General features: G+C 47.6%; 1 protein-coding gene across 12 annotated transcripts in view; it reads left to right on the forward strand.

Moving 5' to 3' along the window:
* TMEM86A (transmembrane protein 86A) overlaps positions 1–11,444 on the forward strand; it is a 72,335-nt gene extending 60,891 nt beyond the window's left edge. For 4 of the 12 annotated variants that reach the window (XM_006133445.5, XM_075928122.2, XM_075928121.2 and 1 more), the window contains one exon: positions 265–11,162. In XM_006133445.5, coding sequence (XP_006133507.4) covers positions 265–692 — 428 coding nt within the window. In that variant the 3' untranslated portion in view covers positions 693–11,162. Of the gene's footprint in view, positions 1–264; positions 11,163–11,217 lie in introns of those variants that run through there. The other 8 variants (XR_003091248.3, XR_003091249.3, XR_012903656.2 and 5 more) reach the window with 8 other exon arrangements.
* The last annotated feature ends 4,812 nt before the right edge of the window (positions 11,445–16,256 follow it).

Raw genomic sequence — 16,256 nt, forward strand, 5'->3', positions numbered from 1 at the left:
ACCTGGGTCATATATTAAAAGTTTCTTTTTTGCATAAAAAGGGATAGGATTTTAAGAGCACTGAACGTTGGCCTAATTCTGTTCCCACTCAATTCACACAGGGATTTTATCACAGGGAGTAGAGTTAAGACAGCACCTTCCCTGTGACCGTTTAATCTGATGTATTCATAAATCTCCGCCCACAAGTCCCTGACTGCGGTGGGTTAATGTGGGTTAGTTATTCCTACTAAAGCTCATTCTTGCTATGTCACTGCCTCTTTCTAGGTCTGCTGATGTTTGCTATCACACACATCCTGTATTCCTCAGCATTTGGGATGAAGCCTTTGGACCTGAAAGCCGGCTTGGTGATGACCCTTGTCTCCAGCTTCTGCTACACCTTTCTGTACGCCTACCTCTCAGGCCCATTCACCTACCTGGTAGCTGTCTACATTGCTTTGATCGGCTTCATGGGGTGGCGCGCCATTGCTGGCGTACAGCTGTGCAACGACCTCTGGACTTGGACCAAGCTTTCGGCCTGTATCGGCGCAGTGCTTTTCATGGTGTCCGATCTGACCATTGCAGTTAACAAGTTCTGCTTTCCAGTGCCCTACTCACGCGCCATTATCATGGCCACTTACTATGCAGCCCAGATGCTCATTGCACTCTCTGCCGTGGAGAGCAGGGATGAAGACGACTTCAGAAAGAGGAATTAGATGGAATGCCAGCAGCCTTGTGAACTGCGCGGATTATAACTGGGGTGCTGTAGCAGCATTAGTCGCTGAGGGGGATTCTCCGTCTCTCAAGGTGCATTGGTGATAGAGATTTTGCTTCGTTGAAGCATTCTTTGTTTTTGTTTTTAAATCTGACTCTCCTTGAATGTAGTTTACGTCAGTGTGGAGACCACATTGGAAAATTTAGACTGAACCTACAGTAGCTTTGACCTTTTCCTCTTGGAAGCTTCAGGAGTCCTCTCTAATGCCACATTGTATTTTTTAATCCTGAAGCTGGCTCTGAATGTTATGGAAGGAGAAGGCTAATTTAAAGAGACTAAATAGGCTCAGAGGCTTGCCTTCTACCCTGGACACCCCTGTCCACATCCCAGCTAAGGCTGACAGGGAGGGGACAGTGAGTTTAGGTGGTGATTACACTAGACCCCATTTACGGACATTACAAAGCCACTACACAGGGCGAAGCAGTCAACAGCCTCTGCTCAAAGAAAGACAATGAGTAGCATGCCAAGAGGATAGGTCATGCAGGTGAGGGCTAAGGGACATTAGTAAGAATTTGGTGGCATGAAAAACTTGTACTGTATCTGGTTCTTCTAACCAGGGCTTTTTTTTGTGAATTCCAAAATTCATGCAACTTCCTATTTAAATGTCCCATGTGAATGCTGCCAAGTAGGTACAATAGTAGGCGACACACTTGCAGCAGCAACAATAGAATGTAATAACCTTCTGAAACAGTCGAGAAAATGGAAAATGAAAGGCATTCTCTACACAGGATGGCTTATGAGGAAAAGAAATATGCCTGTAAGTTAAAGCTAATGAGCAGCTTTCGCATGCAACTTTCAGCATTTGCTATCTTGGCCTAAGGTACTCACGTGGCGGTGTGCTAAGACAGATGATGGAACAATGGGTCTGTCTTTCAACATCAGACCTCACCCCCTTGTCACCGGTAGCTTCTCTGCTGAATTAATGAGCCTCCTGTGTTTTATCTGTAGGTGCTGAGAGCTCTTGAATCAGTGACAATGCTGGGGCCAACCCCAAGGGATGCCAAACCAAAAGCAAAGTATTAAAACACAAAGCATCTATAGCAATGCACACTGGGATATGGCATTCTGTGACCACTGTGAAATTACTCCAGACCCAAGTTCATAGATGACTCATTAGTGTTAATAGGCAATTGTTATTACTGTGAGCATGGCATATTTTCAGGGAAACCTATTTATTCAGTAAGGCCAGTAAGCTTCTCTATATTGGCGTATGTCTACATACTTGACTCTATACATACATGTACAGTAGTATGTCATCTGTAGCCACCATAGGCAACCTGAGCCAGGATATGCTGTGTTTTACACCACTGCTTTGGAGAGATGATTCCTTAGTGGAATGAAGTTTATTTTTCTGGGTTCACATTCTGTCCGCATTCTGGGAAGTGGGAGACTGGAATCTGACACTTTAAGCATTTATTGCTCAGCATTTTCAGCTGCAAATAAGGGAGAATACTCCAATAATGTTTAATACACCTCTTGCACCGGGTACCGATTTCGTCTGTTTGCAGGTAAGGGAAAATGCTAAGCCATCTACGTAGAACAAGTGTCTGTTTTTTGTCAGTCAGTGGCAACGAACCAAGCTTATGCCTATTGCCTTTGCAAAGCCACTTTGGGGCAAAACTATCTGAAAAGAACAATTCTGTACATGCAAACCAGCTCGCCCTTATCTCTCTGAACGTCCTGCAGCCTATAATAAAATCAGAGCCATTAGAGATGGGGAGAACTTATTCCCTATCAATCCAAAATGTTTGGCCAGCTTGTCCTTCCCTTTCCCAAAGCAAGAGTATATCTTACAGTCTAAAGGATTCTAGTGAGGTATTTTTAATTTCACTAATATAATTTTACTTTCCAATATTACCTTCACACTGTTTTTAAATGTACTGTGGGTTGCTCACAAGTGCTGAACTGTTGCTGCTCCTTATTTTGCTTTGAAGCATGACAAATGGACTAAGGCATTTCTTGTGGATATGCATTTAGAATGCACCTATGGGGCTTTTCTCTCCTCTCTCAAATCGGATGGTATCCTGTTAATATTTATTGAGTGGCTTTTCCTTCCACTTCTCAGGCAAGTACTCATGTGAGCCCTCCCTCTGCTTTGAAGGGGACCACGCAGGTGAATAGCTGTTCTTAAATGTGAGCAAAGAGTTGACGAGTGGGTCCTGTCACAGGGTGTTCTACTCACCATGGGGATGTCACCTTCTCCTGGTGGTTCTACCAGACCAGCAGCGCTTTCTGCGGTTGCTCACCACCTCTCTGGCGACAGCCTCTTTCCATTTCCAGGAGCAGCTGCTTTCTTTTTGTGATTCAGCCTTCCAGGCAGGTCACTGAGCCTTCCACAGGCAGCATCAGGCAGTCCTACCCCTCACTGCCCTGACATCTCCTCTCCAGTTGTCTTTGTGTTCACTGCCCTTTGCAACAGCACTCTGCAGTGGTTGGAGAGGAACCCAGGCCCATCTTCTACTCAGGGTTCCACGCCAGGGCTCTGTAGTGAACTGTTAAGGCTTGGCTTTGTATCCCGGACTCCTCCCTACTGTGAGCCTTCTCTGCATTGGGAAGTGGGACAGCAGCTTCCTCCCTGCTGCCTTCTTACCCTCCCGCCAGCCTCCTGGTTTCATAGACGCTCTGGGTCATCCCTTCAGAGGTGAGCTTCTTTCTAATTAGCTTCCTCCAGTCTAAATCTCCTCTTTGCAGCCTAATTTTCTGATTGGCCCCACCTGGCCTATTTCAGGACTTAGTGTAGGGAGTCTGTATACCTCAGCACAGGCCCTAGGCAGAGAGTTTCAGTTTTTGCATCTGGGATTCCAGCCCCCGGGCCTGAGGTTTCCCCTGATATAAGGAAACTTGCCCCTTGTTACAATCTAGCTCACAGAGTAGCCCTGAATCCACAGGAGGAAGGCATTAGTTTACATCAGGCATGGGCAATAATATTTGATCGGGAGGCCACTCCAAGATTTTGGAAAGTGGTCTAGGGCTGCAATTTTCTGTGGAGGGGAATGCAGGGTCTGGGATGGAGATTGGGTGCAGAAGGGCACATGGGGTAAGAGACTGGGTGCAGGAGAGGGTGTGAGGTCTTAGAGGGAGTTTGGGTGGAGGAGGGGGTGGTGACCTGGGTCTGGGGTGCAGGGTCAGGGAAGGGGTGTGGGTGCAGGAGAGGATTCTGGCCTAGGGGAGGGGCTCTAAGAAGAGGTGCAAAGTCTGGGAGGGAGTTGTGACCTGGGGAAGAGAGTTTGTCTGGTGACCTAGGGGAGGGAATTGGGGGGCAGGGGTGCCAGAGGTAGGCTCAGGCTGGGAGGTGCTTACCTAAGCTGGCAGGCTGGACTCCATCCCTGCAGCAGCCCCAGGTCACTTGAAACTGCAGGCTTCTTCCCTCCATGTGGCTCTCAGCTCCAAGAAGGGGAAGAGGCTTGTACTGCCCCCAGGGCAATCTCTCAGCTCCTATTGGCTCCAATAGGAGCTGAGAGATTGGCTGGGATCAATTCCTATTGGCCAGCTGTTTCCAGCCTATAGGAGCTAAGGATTGGGCTGGGTGATCACAAGAAGCCTCCCCTTCCCTGCAGAGGAGAGAGCCGCACAGACTGCACAGCTGTGTGTGCGCCTGAGGGTCCGGGCAGGGGGTCTGTGGGCTGGAGCCGGTGGCTTGGTGGGCAAGATCCACCCCCCGGGCCATATTTTGCCCAGCGCTGGTCTATGGCTGTGTCTACATTGGCGGCTTCTTACACAAGAATATCTTGCGCAAGGGTTCTTGTGCAAGAACACGTCCATACTGCCATGTGCGAGCTGTGCTTTTGCACAAGGGCATCCATGGCAGTGTGGACACTCTCTTGCACAAGAAAGCACTGATGGCTGTTTTAGCCATCGGGCTTTCTTGCACAAGAAACACCTGCCGTGCGTCCACACTGCCCTCCTGCGCAAGAGCTCCTGCGCAAGAGAGCTTACACCTGTTAGAAAAGGGTGTAGCTCTTTTGCAAGAAGCCCTCTCTTACCGCTCCGTACTGTAAATCTTCTTGCGCAAGAGCGGATGAGCAGTGTGGACGCTCTGCAGATTCTTGCGCAAGGACGGCCGTTCTTGTGCAAGAATCCACCAATGTAGACATACCCTACTTGAGCAACTAGCAGTATTAGTAGCAGTGTGAGATTGCACCGTGCTTTCTTTATTGATGTCATTTTCAGTCCCCTCTGTAGCCCTACATAATGGGATTCAGTATGCTGACCAGACATTTCAGCCCTCAGTAGTACCATTTGGGCTCCTAACTTCCATTGAGTTCAATGGGAATTGGGAACCTAAATACCTTTGAGGACTGAGGACCTTCTTTCCAAGGACTCTACATATTTTAGAAAATGTAAGTACCATCGCAAAAGGCTGGGTTAACAATAGGGACCCTCCAGAAGCACCTGTTGCATCACAAACATATATCAGCAAGGTTAGCTGCATTCGGGGAGGGGGGGGGGAGAGGGGAAAGCATCGTAGATAGCACAAGCTCTGGTAATATCCTCTCTAATGCTCTTGCCAGTAATCCTCCACTCAAGGGATTGCTCTGCCAGAGTCACCAGCTCTCGGAGGCATGGGCCATCTCCAGTCATCAGTTTTGCTCATCTCATGGCCCCCAGCTTGGCCCCCCATGTGGCTTCGCAGATGCACCTGCTGTTACACAGGCCTCTTGTTTGCAAAGCTTCTCCTGTCATGCAGCCAGCTAGAGAAAATGTGCCTGTTCAGTGCTGCAGCTGCCTGCTGGGGCCAGTGCTAGCAGCAGAGGAGTGATTGGCTAATTTAAGCCTTATTTAAATATCCCGCAGACTGTCAATTTGGCATATGGATTCCTCACTTATCCTCTCCAAGGATTTTTTCTCCCTCTTGTAAGAAAGACTGAGAGGGTAAGTAAAGGAGTTAATGGAAACCGGCATTTAATATTATAATCTCCCCCTTTAAGTTAGTAGGGTATCCGCTTCTTCACCCCTACAAAGGCGTATTCTTCAGTTTCCTGAAGAAATCTTAATTATTTTTTTGTAATTTTCTTTTCTTAGGGCTGTGATGCGGATGATGATAGCAAAGGGTTCAGTAGGGGTTTAATAGTCACTTTGACAGTCAGGAGTTACGGTCATCTGAGACAAGACACCGAAAAGGTACTGCTCCTGTTGTGCGCTGGAGGACTCTGAGGGAGTTGAAGGATGCCTGGGGTGTCCCAGGCTCAGGCTGTTACAGAGCATCACCTTGCTCTCCCTTCTGTGTTCCTCTCCACATCTCTTTAAACCACAGCACGTGAACACAACCCTTTTCCAAGCAAGCAAAAGTCTCTCAGGGACGAAGCCAGCTGCTATGGCGGAGGTAGGCAACCTGCGGCTCATCAGGTTTCTATTTGTAGCCCGCAAGACATTTTGTTTTCCTACCTGTATTACTAAAGTGATATGCATGGGGACTGAGGTGCATGCGGATTGCACACAATGTTGCCTGAAAGAGCCGTGCACTCCCTCTGCATCCAGTCAAAGTGCTGCTACCGTTTGACCGGCACACTACACAAATTCTAGGTACACAATACAGTTAGCAAAACTACCGGATGCCGGGAGACCATTTTGGTTATAACAATCTGGTGGCCCCCACTGAGAAGAGGACCTCTCATGTGGTCCGCTCACTAGCCTGGATTGTCTATGGCTGTGTTATGGACACAGATTTGACACAACCAGCTCTAATTCTTCTGATTAAGCTTGTGAAACAATGAACAGTTGCTGATGGGGGGTGGATGTACCACCAATGAAAACAATCTGGGATTTGAAAGGCATTCGGAGAGCACATAAATAGCCACCTGATTCTTTTCCAGTTCCTTCCTTTCCCATTCTCTCTCTTGCCTTTTAAATGTGAAGATATCGTTCTACTTCCCTGCCTTCCTCTCCAAACCCATACATAGACTTTCCCATTAGAAGCAAAATCTTTAAGGAGCATCATCTGTTTTTGGGCATGAGAATGTTGCAGGAAGGGGAGTAAAAGCAGTTTACAGCACATTGGGAGCCTGATCCCAGCAATATTAACTCCTAAGTACAAGAGATACCCAGAACAGGTTGAACCTCTCTAGTCTGGCACCCTTAGGACCTGACCAGCGCCAAACCTGAGAATTTGCTGGACCACGGAAGGTCAATGTAGTGTAGCAGCATTACTAACACTTCCACTGCTTCTTAGGCTCTTAGAGGTAAATCAGAGCTAAATAACAGCACAGAACACTGAGAGCCAGGACTGGTGGCTGCAAAGAAACATTATGGGGTCATGGGAAACTTGGCCACACCCGTGATAATGAAATTCATGCCAAACCATGGATGTTGCTGGAGAAGCGAGTGCTTGACTAGAAAGAGTCAATCTGTAGTTACACACTGGGCACCGGGGTAGTCGCTAAGTGGCCTACTGGCAAAATCCAGTGCCAGAAACTTTTGAACAGTCCCTAAATCTTTTTTTTACTCTGGCATCTGTACCTTGACATTCTGGACCTTGGTTAAGAAATTTGGTCCTTGAAAAAAAAAAGTTGACTACATTACACTCAAAATCCCTTCTGGAAATCTTATGTATTGTTAATTGAGGTTTCACTACAAACCACATCATCCAATACTGTATTAACCATTAGGTGCCAGCAGATCCATTAGGTCCTTATTCAGGGGGACTAAGAATGTGCTGAGTATACTTGACCTGCCTATATTTTACCCTCCTCCCCCTTGAAGCCAGTTGGCCTGATTTTCACCTCTGACCATTTTACACTCTTGTAACTCCATTAGCTAGGCTGGACCATATGAATTCCACTGAAGTCAGTGGCATTACACTGATGATAAACTGGTGTGTTGAGGGCACGTCAGCAGAACCACTCTGGATTTCCACCAGTGAGAGATGAGAAGTGGGTCAAATGAGCCCTTAGGATTTAAAATATAGTTAGAAGGACTTGAAGGCTTTCACTCCCTGCCCCTTTCTAACATGGTTCTTTATTGGCCTTAGAGGGGAAGGTGGGCAAAACAGCAGATATAAAGTCCCGTGGCAGATGTCTTCTTCTCTATTTTGGGTGCATGGGCATTGCAAATTGCTTGGGTTTGGCAGAGAAAGCTGCTCTTTTATGTGGTGAGGCAGCAGCATTTAGTAGTCTGGTCTGAGCTCAGGACAAGATGTCTACAACTTCTAAGTTCTGAGCTTGGCTTTGACACCAACTCGTTTTGTGGCCCTAGTAAGTAAGCTGGTCTGAATTAAAGTCAGTAGAGATTTGCTAGTTTACAGCAGCTGAGAATCTAATCCTGCCCTGGTCTACACTAGGGAGTTATTTCAAAATAACTCCCCTTATTTTGAAATAACAAGCAGAGTGCCCACACTACCAAGCCCATGATTTCGAAATAAGGGGCTGGTTATTTCAAAATAATAACTCCTGCTTTCCATGAGGAATAAAGCTTATTTCAAAATAGCTATTTTTGAAATAGTGGGTGTGTGGACTTTTCATTGCTGCTATTTCGAAATAACTACTCCCTGGGGTCATTCAAAGTAATTACTCCCCAGTGCTACTTGGGCCTCTAGGTAGCATGTCCACATTAAGGGTACAGAGAAGAGCGACAAGAATTGGAAAGGGTACAGAGAAGAGTGACAAGAATGATTAAAGGTCTAGAGAATATGACCTATGAAGCCAGGCTTCATGAACTGGGCTTGTTTAGTTTGGAAAAAAGAAGATTAAGGGGGGACATGATAGCAGTTTTCAAATATCTAAAAGGGTGTCACAAGGAGGAAGGAGAAAATTTGTTCCTCTTGGTTTCTGAGGACAGGACAAGGAGTAATGGGCTTAAAGTGCAGCAAGGGAGGTTTAGATTGGATATCAGGAAAAAATTCCTAACTGTCAGGGTGGTCAAATATTGGAATAAATTGCCAAGGGAGGTGGTGGAATCTCCCTCTCTGGAGATATTTAAGAACAGGTTAGATAGACATCTGTCAGGGATGGTGTAGACGGAGCTTGGTCCTGCCTTGAGGGCAGGGGGCTGGACTCGACCTCTCGAGGTCCCTTCCGATCCTATGATTCTATGATTATGGGAGCCTGCCTCTGACTAATTTCGAGGCTTTCCCATAGTGTGGACATGCTATTTCAAAATTGTTATTTCGGGAGTTATTATTTTGAAATAATTTCCTAGTGTACACATGCCCGTTGTGTGTCTGTCTTTTTTTTTGCCCCCTCCCCCCATTTGTGAAATGCTTACCTACCTTGCAGAGGTGGTGTGAGGATTAGCGCATATTTGCACACACTAAGGTGTACAGCGCTAGATAAGTGCTAAGTATTATTATACTATATTATTCAGAATAAAAATACTTAGAAACCTTTAGAAATTCACTTGAAAAAAATGACAAATGCCTTTTAACCTTTCAGTTAGATTTCTGCCTCATAGGGGCAGCAAATGCAAAATAATCATTTGCACAATCTATTAGGGATAAGCCTAACCGAAAACCCTGGCTCCAGACACATCCAAACTTAAATGGAAGGGGTTTTTACAAGTCTGAACTCAGACCCCAAAGTTGAAAATGGTTCTTAGTTTTTCTACAAGTCAGATGCAAAAACACCGCATCCAAATTTTGCAACTCAGGCTCCTCTCTCAATAAGCTATCTAGAATAAGCCTGATCCAGCCAAAACAAAACGTTCTAATTCAGGGGTTCTCAAACTGGGGGTTAACCTTTAGGGGGTTGTGAGGTTATTACATGGGGGAGGATCACAAGCTGTCAGCCTCCACCCCAAAGTCTGCTTCACTGCCACCATTTATAATAGTGTTAAATATAAGAAAGTTATTTTAATTGATAAGTGAGTTGTCACAGTCAGAGGCTTGCTGTGGAAATGGGTTGCCAGTACAGATATTTGAGAACCACTGTTCTAATTCTAGCTTGATTATTGCTGAACTCATTGAAGTTGAAAATGCTGTGGTTCTGGTCACTTTTTCTCATGCAGATTTACTAGATTTTTAAGGCACAAGTTACAAAAGGGTTATTTAATTTTCTTTGCTCACAAATATTAGTGACTTTAAAGCCAGTGGAGAGGGGATGTTCATTTTGAAATTAATTCCTGTCCCACTATGTGTAGGATGTGTATGATTTCCCAGATAAGAATGTGTTTGTGTGAACAGACACTGGATTCCGAACAAACTTCTGAACAGAATTATGACTCTAAAATATTATCGGCTCTCTCCAATGGTTAAATTGGCATAATTCTATTGATTTCAAATCTGGTCCCCAAATGGTAAATTATTTTTCCAATAGCACCCACAATGTGCTAAGTGCTGTACAAACACAAAGGAAAGATGAAGAACTTACACTTTACAAATGGGCATATACCTGTGAAATGGACCATAATTCTCAAGCAGTAAAAAATACATTATTATGAACTCAGAGGCAAATACAATGCAAATTTTTATTGTTTCTTTAAATGTTGGATAGATGCTCCTTTTCTTAGTTTGGAGGATGTTTCGTTGACAATGCATTTTTTTCCTTTTAATGTAAAAAATATGTCTGTATACCTATCGATAGACTAAAATACACAAGAAGTGGCCAGTTGGCTGAAATGCCAACATTTTTAGTGGCTTGTATTATTTCTGTGGTGACACTAAATTGTTGTAGAAACAAGCTCATTGAAAGAAAAGGTGGAGGGAGTACAGGTTTGATGTACTGTGGCTAGTGTTAATTTGCTACTTCAGAAGTCTTGCCTCTAGCGGTAAAAGAGGGGATTTAGGGCCTGCTTTTGCTCCAATGATACATCGCTGGGAGCAGGATTAGGGCCTGTGTTATATTCCTACTGGCAGTAAAATAGAACATCAGAAAATTTAGCACCAATAAAGAAATCACTATTCTGGCAATCTAATTTAAAAAACAAAAACCCTCCCATATTGATTTCTTTGTTGAATCAGGACAAATTAGAAATCCAGGGCCACAACCTGCAGTCCTTACTTGGGGCCGATGAAAGAATAGGCTCATTTCCCAGATAAGGCTGTTCATGGAATATGATGCTATTTGCTGTGAGTAAGCTTGGCAGAATCTCTCCCTGCAGGACAAAATCCCCTTGGGATAAGTGGTAGTTTTGTCTGGGTAAGGACTTCAGTGTCAGGCTACAAGTCCTCCTGCCCTGTAAATCTCAATGAACAGAGCTTCCTTAGTTCTGGTGCATTAAAGGCAAAGCATATTTAAAGATTTAATATATAAATCAAGGAGCTCCTCTCCTCCATTCAATCACAGCACTTAGCCATGTTTTAAAGTTACTAGCACTTAATCTATTTTGCCATCAATTTAAAGGTCACCACATGCAGTACAGCCACTTGATACAATCTTTGATCCATTTTTATGTTAATTTTAACTATTATTCTGTATCTGTAATATATTTTTCCTCTAATTTCTTGTATGTGTAATAATAATTAAAATATTAATTTACTTGATATTTTTACTGCATAGATTAAACTACTTTCTTCTTGTTTTCTCTTCCCATGAAAGTTTCATCTTGAAATACAGGTTCCACAGCAACACTGTGCTACTTCAGTTTAACTCCAGTGTAACATCTGTTGGTCGACCAGATTTTCAGCTAGTGTAAATTGTTGAAGTTTTGTCCAACGGAGCTGCGCCACTGAGCTCCAGCTGAGGAGGTCCAGCTGAGGATTTGGTCCCGTAGCTTTGCCACATTTGATGCAGTAAAATAGCCAGCTTGGCTTCATTAATATCAACCATCCTATTTTAATCACCCCTGGGACAACTTTTTTTTTTTTTTTTTTTTTTTTGGTACAATGCAGCCCCAATTTGCAGTGATCTTTTGTAGACTTAAAGCATGCAGATCCCATTTAATTCCAGAGGACTACACAGATGCTTTAAAAGTTAAGCACATATAGAACGCTGCAGGATAAAGGCCCTACAGTCTCCCAACATAACCCAAGTGAAAAGTCCCGCCAGTTTGTGAAAAATAACACAAAGCTCTTCTTCAAATCTCTTTATAAGCAAAAGAAATCCTATTAGTACCCCCAACATCTTCCCTCCACTGTCACGCAGGAATATTGCTGCATTATTTCTAAAGTAGCTGTCAGACCCTTTAGCATCAGGAGAAGGCACCAGGACTTTTCATTTGCAAACTATTTGTTTTAAATATTTCCTGCCTTGCTGGGATAGTATGTCCCATTTTAGCCAAGTTCCCCTCTCCCTCACTAGCACACTCCAGGTGACATATGGAATGTAAAATACTCTACATCTGCAGTGAAAGTTGGAGCACATGACTAGTCAGCAGTGTGATTATCTCGCAACAGTTTCCTGGAAAGATTAATGCTAAACTGGAAGAATAGGCACAAAATCAATTCAGGCAGTTTATAGGTAATATAATTCTTAATCTGGCTTTAACCATACCACCAGAAGCAGCAGGTAGCTGCATATAATGAGATTAACATGCCAGTGACTGAACCCATCATGTTTATTAATTTTTAGGGCTTGAGCACACGCACACAGAAGCCTACACATGAATCGTTTCATTGAAATCTGTGGGGCTCTTCCCACAAATAGAGTTATACATGGATTATGCTAGTTACAGAAACAGGCCTTCAGATAATAATCTTTCATTGAGTCCCATTTATCAGCTCAAGAGTGATAATGGAGCGAAATGAAGCCTTTCCACCATTTTCTATCGTGTGTCAGCTTCACGGCTGCGTTAATCTTTAAACCTTTGTGTTGTGCCTCAATAAATATTGTTTGTTTAATGCTACCTAACAAAAAGGTTAGATAGTAATAAACAAACAATTTCATATGCTAGATCTACACAGCAGCATTATTTCCAAAATCACGTAGTGAGCTTCTACACAGCAAGCTGCCTGAGGCTATCTGATGTGTGTGCATAAAGGGACCCCCCTGTACAGTCGTGTCGGGCGCCTCTCTTTTGCCTGCCTCCCTGAGGGACAGCAAAGCTGTTCCACTGCCTGCTCTGGTTGCCCTTGCAGACACCACAGCACGTCTGCCATGGAGCCAGAGCTCTCCTGGCACAGAAGAATCTGGACCTGCAGCTCCCTGCAGGGCACCTCCTTTCCTCTCCCCAGGTGCTGCTCATGCAGCAGTTCCTCCAGCCCGCCCCTGCACACTGTACGCCACCAATTCTGGCGACTGGATACCAGTTCTGACTGGTGGGACCAGATTGTCATGGCCCGGTGGCTCCCGAACTTCCGCATGCAGCAGGCCACCTTCTTGGAGCATCGAGGGAGGGAGGAGGCAGGGCATGCTGCACCACCCCACGTAGCCCAGCCTCCTCTCTCCCCCGGTGCTCAAGAGGGTGGGCTGGGCTTGGCTGGGTCACGCTGGGCACCTTCCATCGGGGCTGGAGAGGCTGCAGCAAGCACGCACCCGCTCTCCTGCCTGTGGTTGGAAGGGGGGAGCACATGCATTGCACACCACCCTGCCTCACAGGGATGGGGAAAGGGCGGGGCCTAGCAGAAGGGGCAGGGCTGGAGGTGGGGTTAGGGGCGTGCCTCCCCTAGCCCTGCCTTCATCAACCATCTATGACGGGACACTCACATGCGACCTGCCATCCCACTCCAGAAGTGGGTCACCATTGCACTGTGGAAGCTCGCCATGCCGGACAGCTACCGCTCCATCAGGAACCAGTTCAGCATGGGGAGGTTGACTAGCGGGGCCATGGTCATGCAGGTCATGAGTGGGGCCCTCAGCAGCCAAGTGGGGAGGCTAGGGGGAGAAGCTGGAGGAGAAGCCATAGGAGCGGGAGAAGGAGCGAGGGGGTGGTTACTGGACCACTCTATGGCAGCAATCATGCAGTCCATGGCAGATGTGTAGGCTGCACACATTCTGCGGGCCTCTTGGGCCAGCTCCCGCCAGGTGTCATGGTGCAGCTCCTGGTCTGCTTCCCACTGCTGGTCCTGCCGGTCAAGAGAGCTGAAGGCCACATAGGCAGGCCAAGTGTTTCTGTTCAGGGTCCTCACAGGCTCGTCTGCAGCAGCAGCTGCCCCCAGGGTCAGGAGGCTGGCACAGGAGGTGTTGTGGGCGCCTTGCTCACAGCTGTCTAGCTATGAAGAACAAAGAGAAGGGCAGTCAACCCAAGAGAGACTGCCTGAAGCCTGTCCCTCATGTCTGAGCCAACACTGAGAGCTCTCGGGTCCTATGAAGGCGATGTGCTTGGAGCAAGGCCCATCTGTGGCCTCCACAGTGGGCCCCTTTCTGCAGGGGCACCGATGTCTCTGGGGGGAAGCCTCGCTTCCCCTGCATCCTAGGGATGTGCAGCCATGGGAAGGTACCAGCCAGGCTGGGAGCCTGTGGGTGGGAGGGGGGGTGATGGGGCGGCTCGGCTTCTCTTGGTGCCACGCATACACCAGGACTGGCAGTGGCCGTGTCCCACAGGGAGAGGACTTCTATCCCTGGCTGTTGGCAGACAGAGTGGGGAGAGTAGTGGGGGAGGTGTGTGAGAGCAGCAGACACTGCTTGCCCTGGAGGGTGCTACTGGGATCCCCACCACTTCTTTCCCCTCCTAGCAGGCTCCCCTGGCAGGGTCTCCATGTCCTCCGCCTCACCATGCTTGCCCAGGAGTGGATGCTGCCTCAAGAGAGTGGGCATGCCCGTGTGCCATGCGAGACGCTGCTCTGTGTATGCGTGCGTGCGGGTTTCCCTGACCCCATCCTCCTTAGTGGTGGCTTGTGGTGGGAGGGTGTCCCATCTCAGAGTCAGGAGTAAAGGCAGGCCTCTCCAGAAACCCTGTGAGCGGGAGCACAAGGGTCCTCCAAGGCAGCCTCATAGGAGCTGTGCGCTCTGGACTGGCACTTCACATGTTCCCATGTGCACAGGCTTCTGTGCGATCCCCAGGCCAAGAAGGCTGAGTGAGGAGCACACAGTCCCTTGCTGCCCACTGCTTCCCCCCATGTGCATCTAGGGAAAGTAATGGAGCTCACCTGATGGGCCTTCCCTGACTTCGCCAGATCCCTGGGAGACATCCTGGGAGGCCGGTACCAGTTCCAGGGACTGGCTGAGCTTCTGGCTGGCAGGCATAGTGGTGACAGTGGTCTGCTCCTCCTCTTCGGCCACAGACCTGCCCTTCAGGAGAGTGACAATGGGTGTCTCCAGCCCAGAGACCACAACAAGGAGAGGGGGGAGAGACTGACCCCCTCCCAGGATGTGGTGGAGCTGGTCAAAGTAGGGACAGGTCTGGGGTGCTGGCCTTTGTGTAGGCCTGACTGAGCTCCTTGAACTTCATGTGCACCTAGCTCCATCTACCAGAAATCAGGGGACAGTGCTGATCTCTCAATAGACTGCCAGAGGTAGGAGATCCTACAGCCCTGAGAGGCTATGAGAAAGGAGACATCTCAACTGGGATGTCAGACTTCATATCTCAGTGCACGTGCTGCTGAGGCTTCTATCGGTCAAAGCAGCAAGGCATGAGCAACGTCAAGCAGGACTCCTTTCGTGAAGTTGTGGACCAAAGAACCTGATGTCAAACAGCAAAGGGTGGACGTGCCAATATCAGGATTGGACACTTGCAAATCACAGAATCATAGAACACTAGAACTGGAAGGGACCTCAAGAGGTCATCGAGTCCAGGATCAAGCACCGTCTAGATCAGTGGTCCCCAACCATTAGAGGTTGCTGGGTGCCAGGGGGCGTGGTCATTCACCCGCCGGGTGCCAGGGGGCGGGAACACTTGTGTGCCCGGGGCTCCCCCATAGCCACACGCCTGGGGCCGGCGCTCTCCCCCCCCCAAGCGCCGCGCGCCCGGCGCTCTCCCCCCGCCAAGCGCCACGCGCCCGGGGCCGGCGCTCTCCCCCCGCCAAGTGCCGCGCGCCCGGGGCCAGCGCTCTCCTCCCCCAAGCGCCGTGCGCCCGGGGCCGGCATTCCCTCCCCCCCAAGCGCCGTGCGCCCTTATTCCTCTTAAAATCAGGAATAAGGGATCTTCCGGAAAAGGCTTTATTTTTCAAAAGATCCCGTCTAGACTGGCGCTTTTCTCCGGCAAAGCCCCGAGCCGGAAAAAAGCGGCAGCCATGTTCATGCAAATGCCGCAGGGGATATTTAAATCCCCCGCGCCATTTGCAATTCCGACTTGTCTCATTAGCATCCCTTTTCCGGAAAAGGGTGCCAATGTGTAGACAGCCTAGATGTTTAATCATTCTTGTTGCTCTTCTCTGGACCTTCTCCAATTTCTCCACATCTTTCTTGAAATGTGGTGCCCAGAACTGGACACAATACTCAAAATTGAAGGAATCCTTAAAGAGCATGGATTGTTAGAAGAAATCATCTCACTGGATACCATTTATCTTCACCCAGGTCTTTCCAGAGTGAGAGAGTTCATTACCAGTACCATCTCCAATACCCCTGGAGGTCTTTCACCCAAAGGTGCAATCCCCAGTCTCATGGTGCCTTCCAGGTTCCTCTTTCATGAGGACCATCATGTCCTGGAGGAACTGGATTTTTCTCTACTGAGGGGTACAGGGAGTAGTATTTTCCCACCGGCACCTGTGTACCAACTGGTGCCAACATCCACTAGCCCTCCTGCAGCCTCAAAAAGGCTC

Source organism: Pelodiscus sinensis, chromosome 5 (assembly GCF_052426305.1).
Source record: "Pelodiscus sinensis isolate ZL-2025 chromosome 5, ASM5242630v1, whole genome shotgun sequence".
NCBI lineage: Eukaryota > Metazoa > Chordata > Testudines > Trionychidae > Pelodiscus > Pelodiscus sinensis.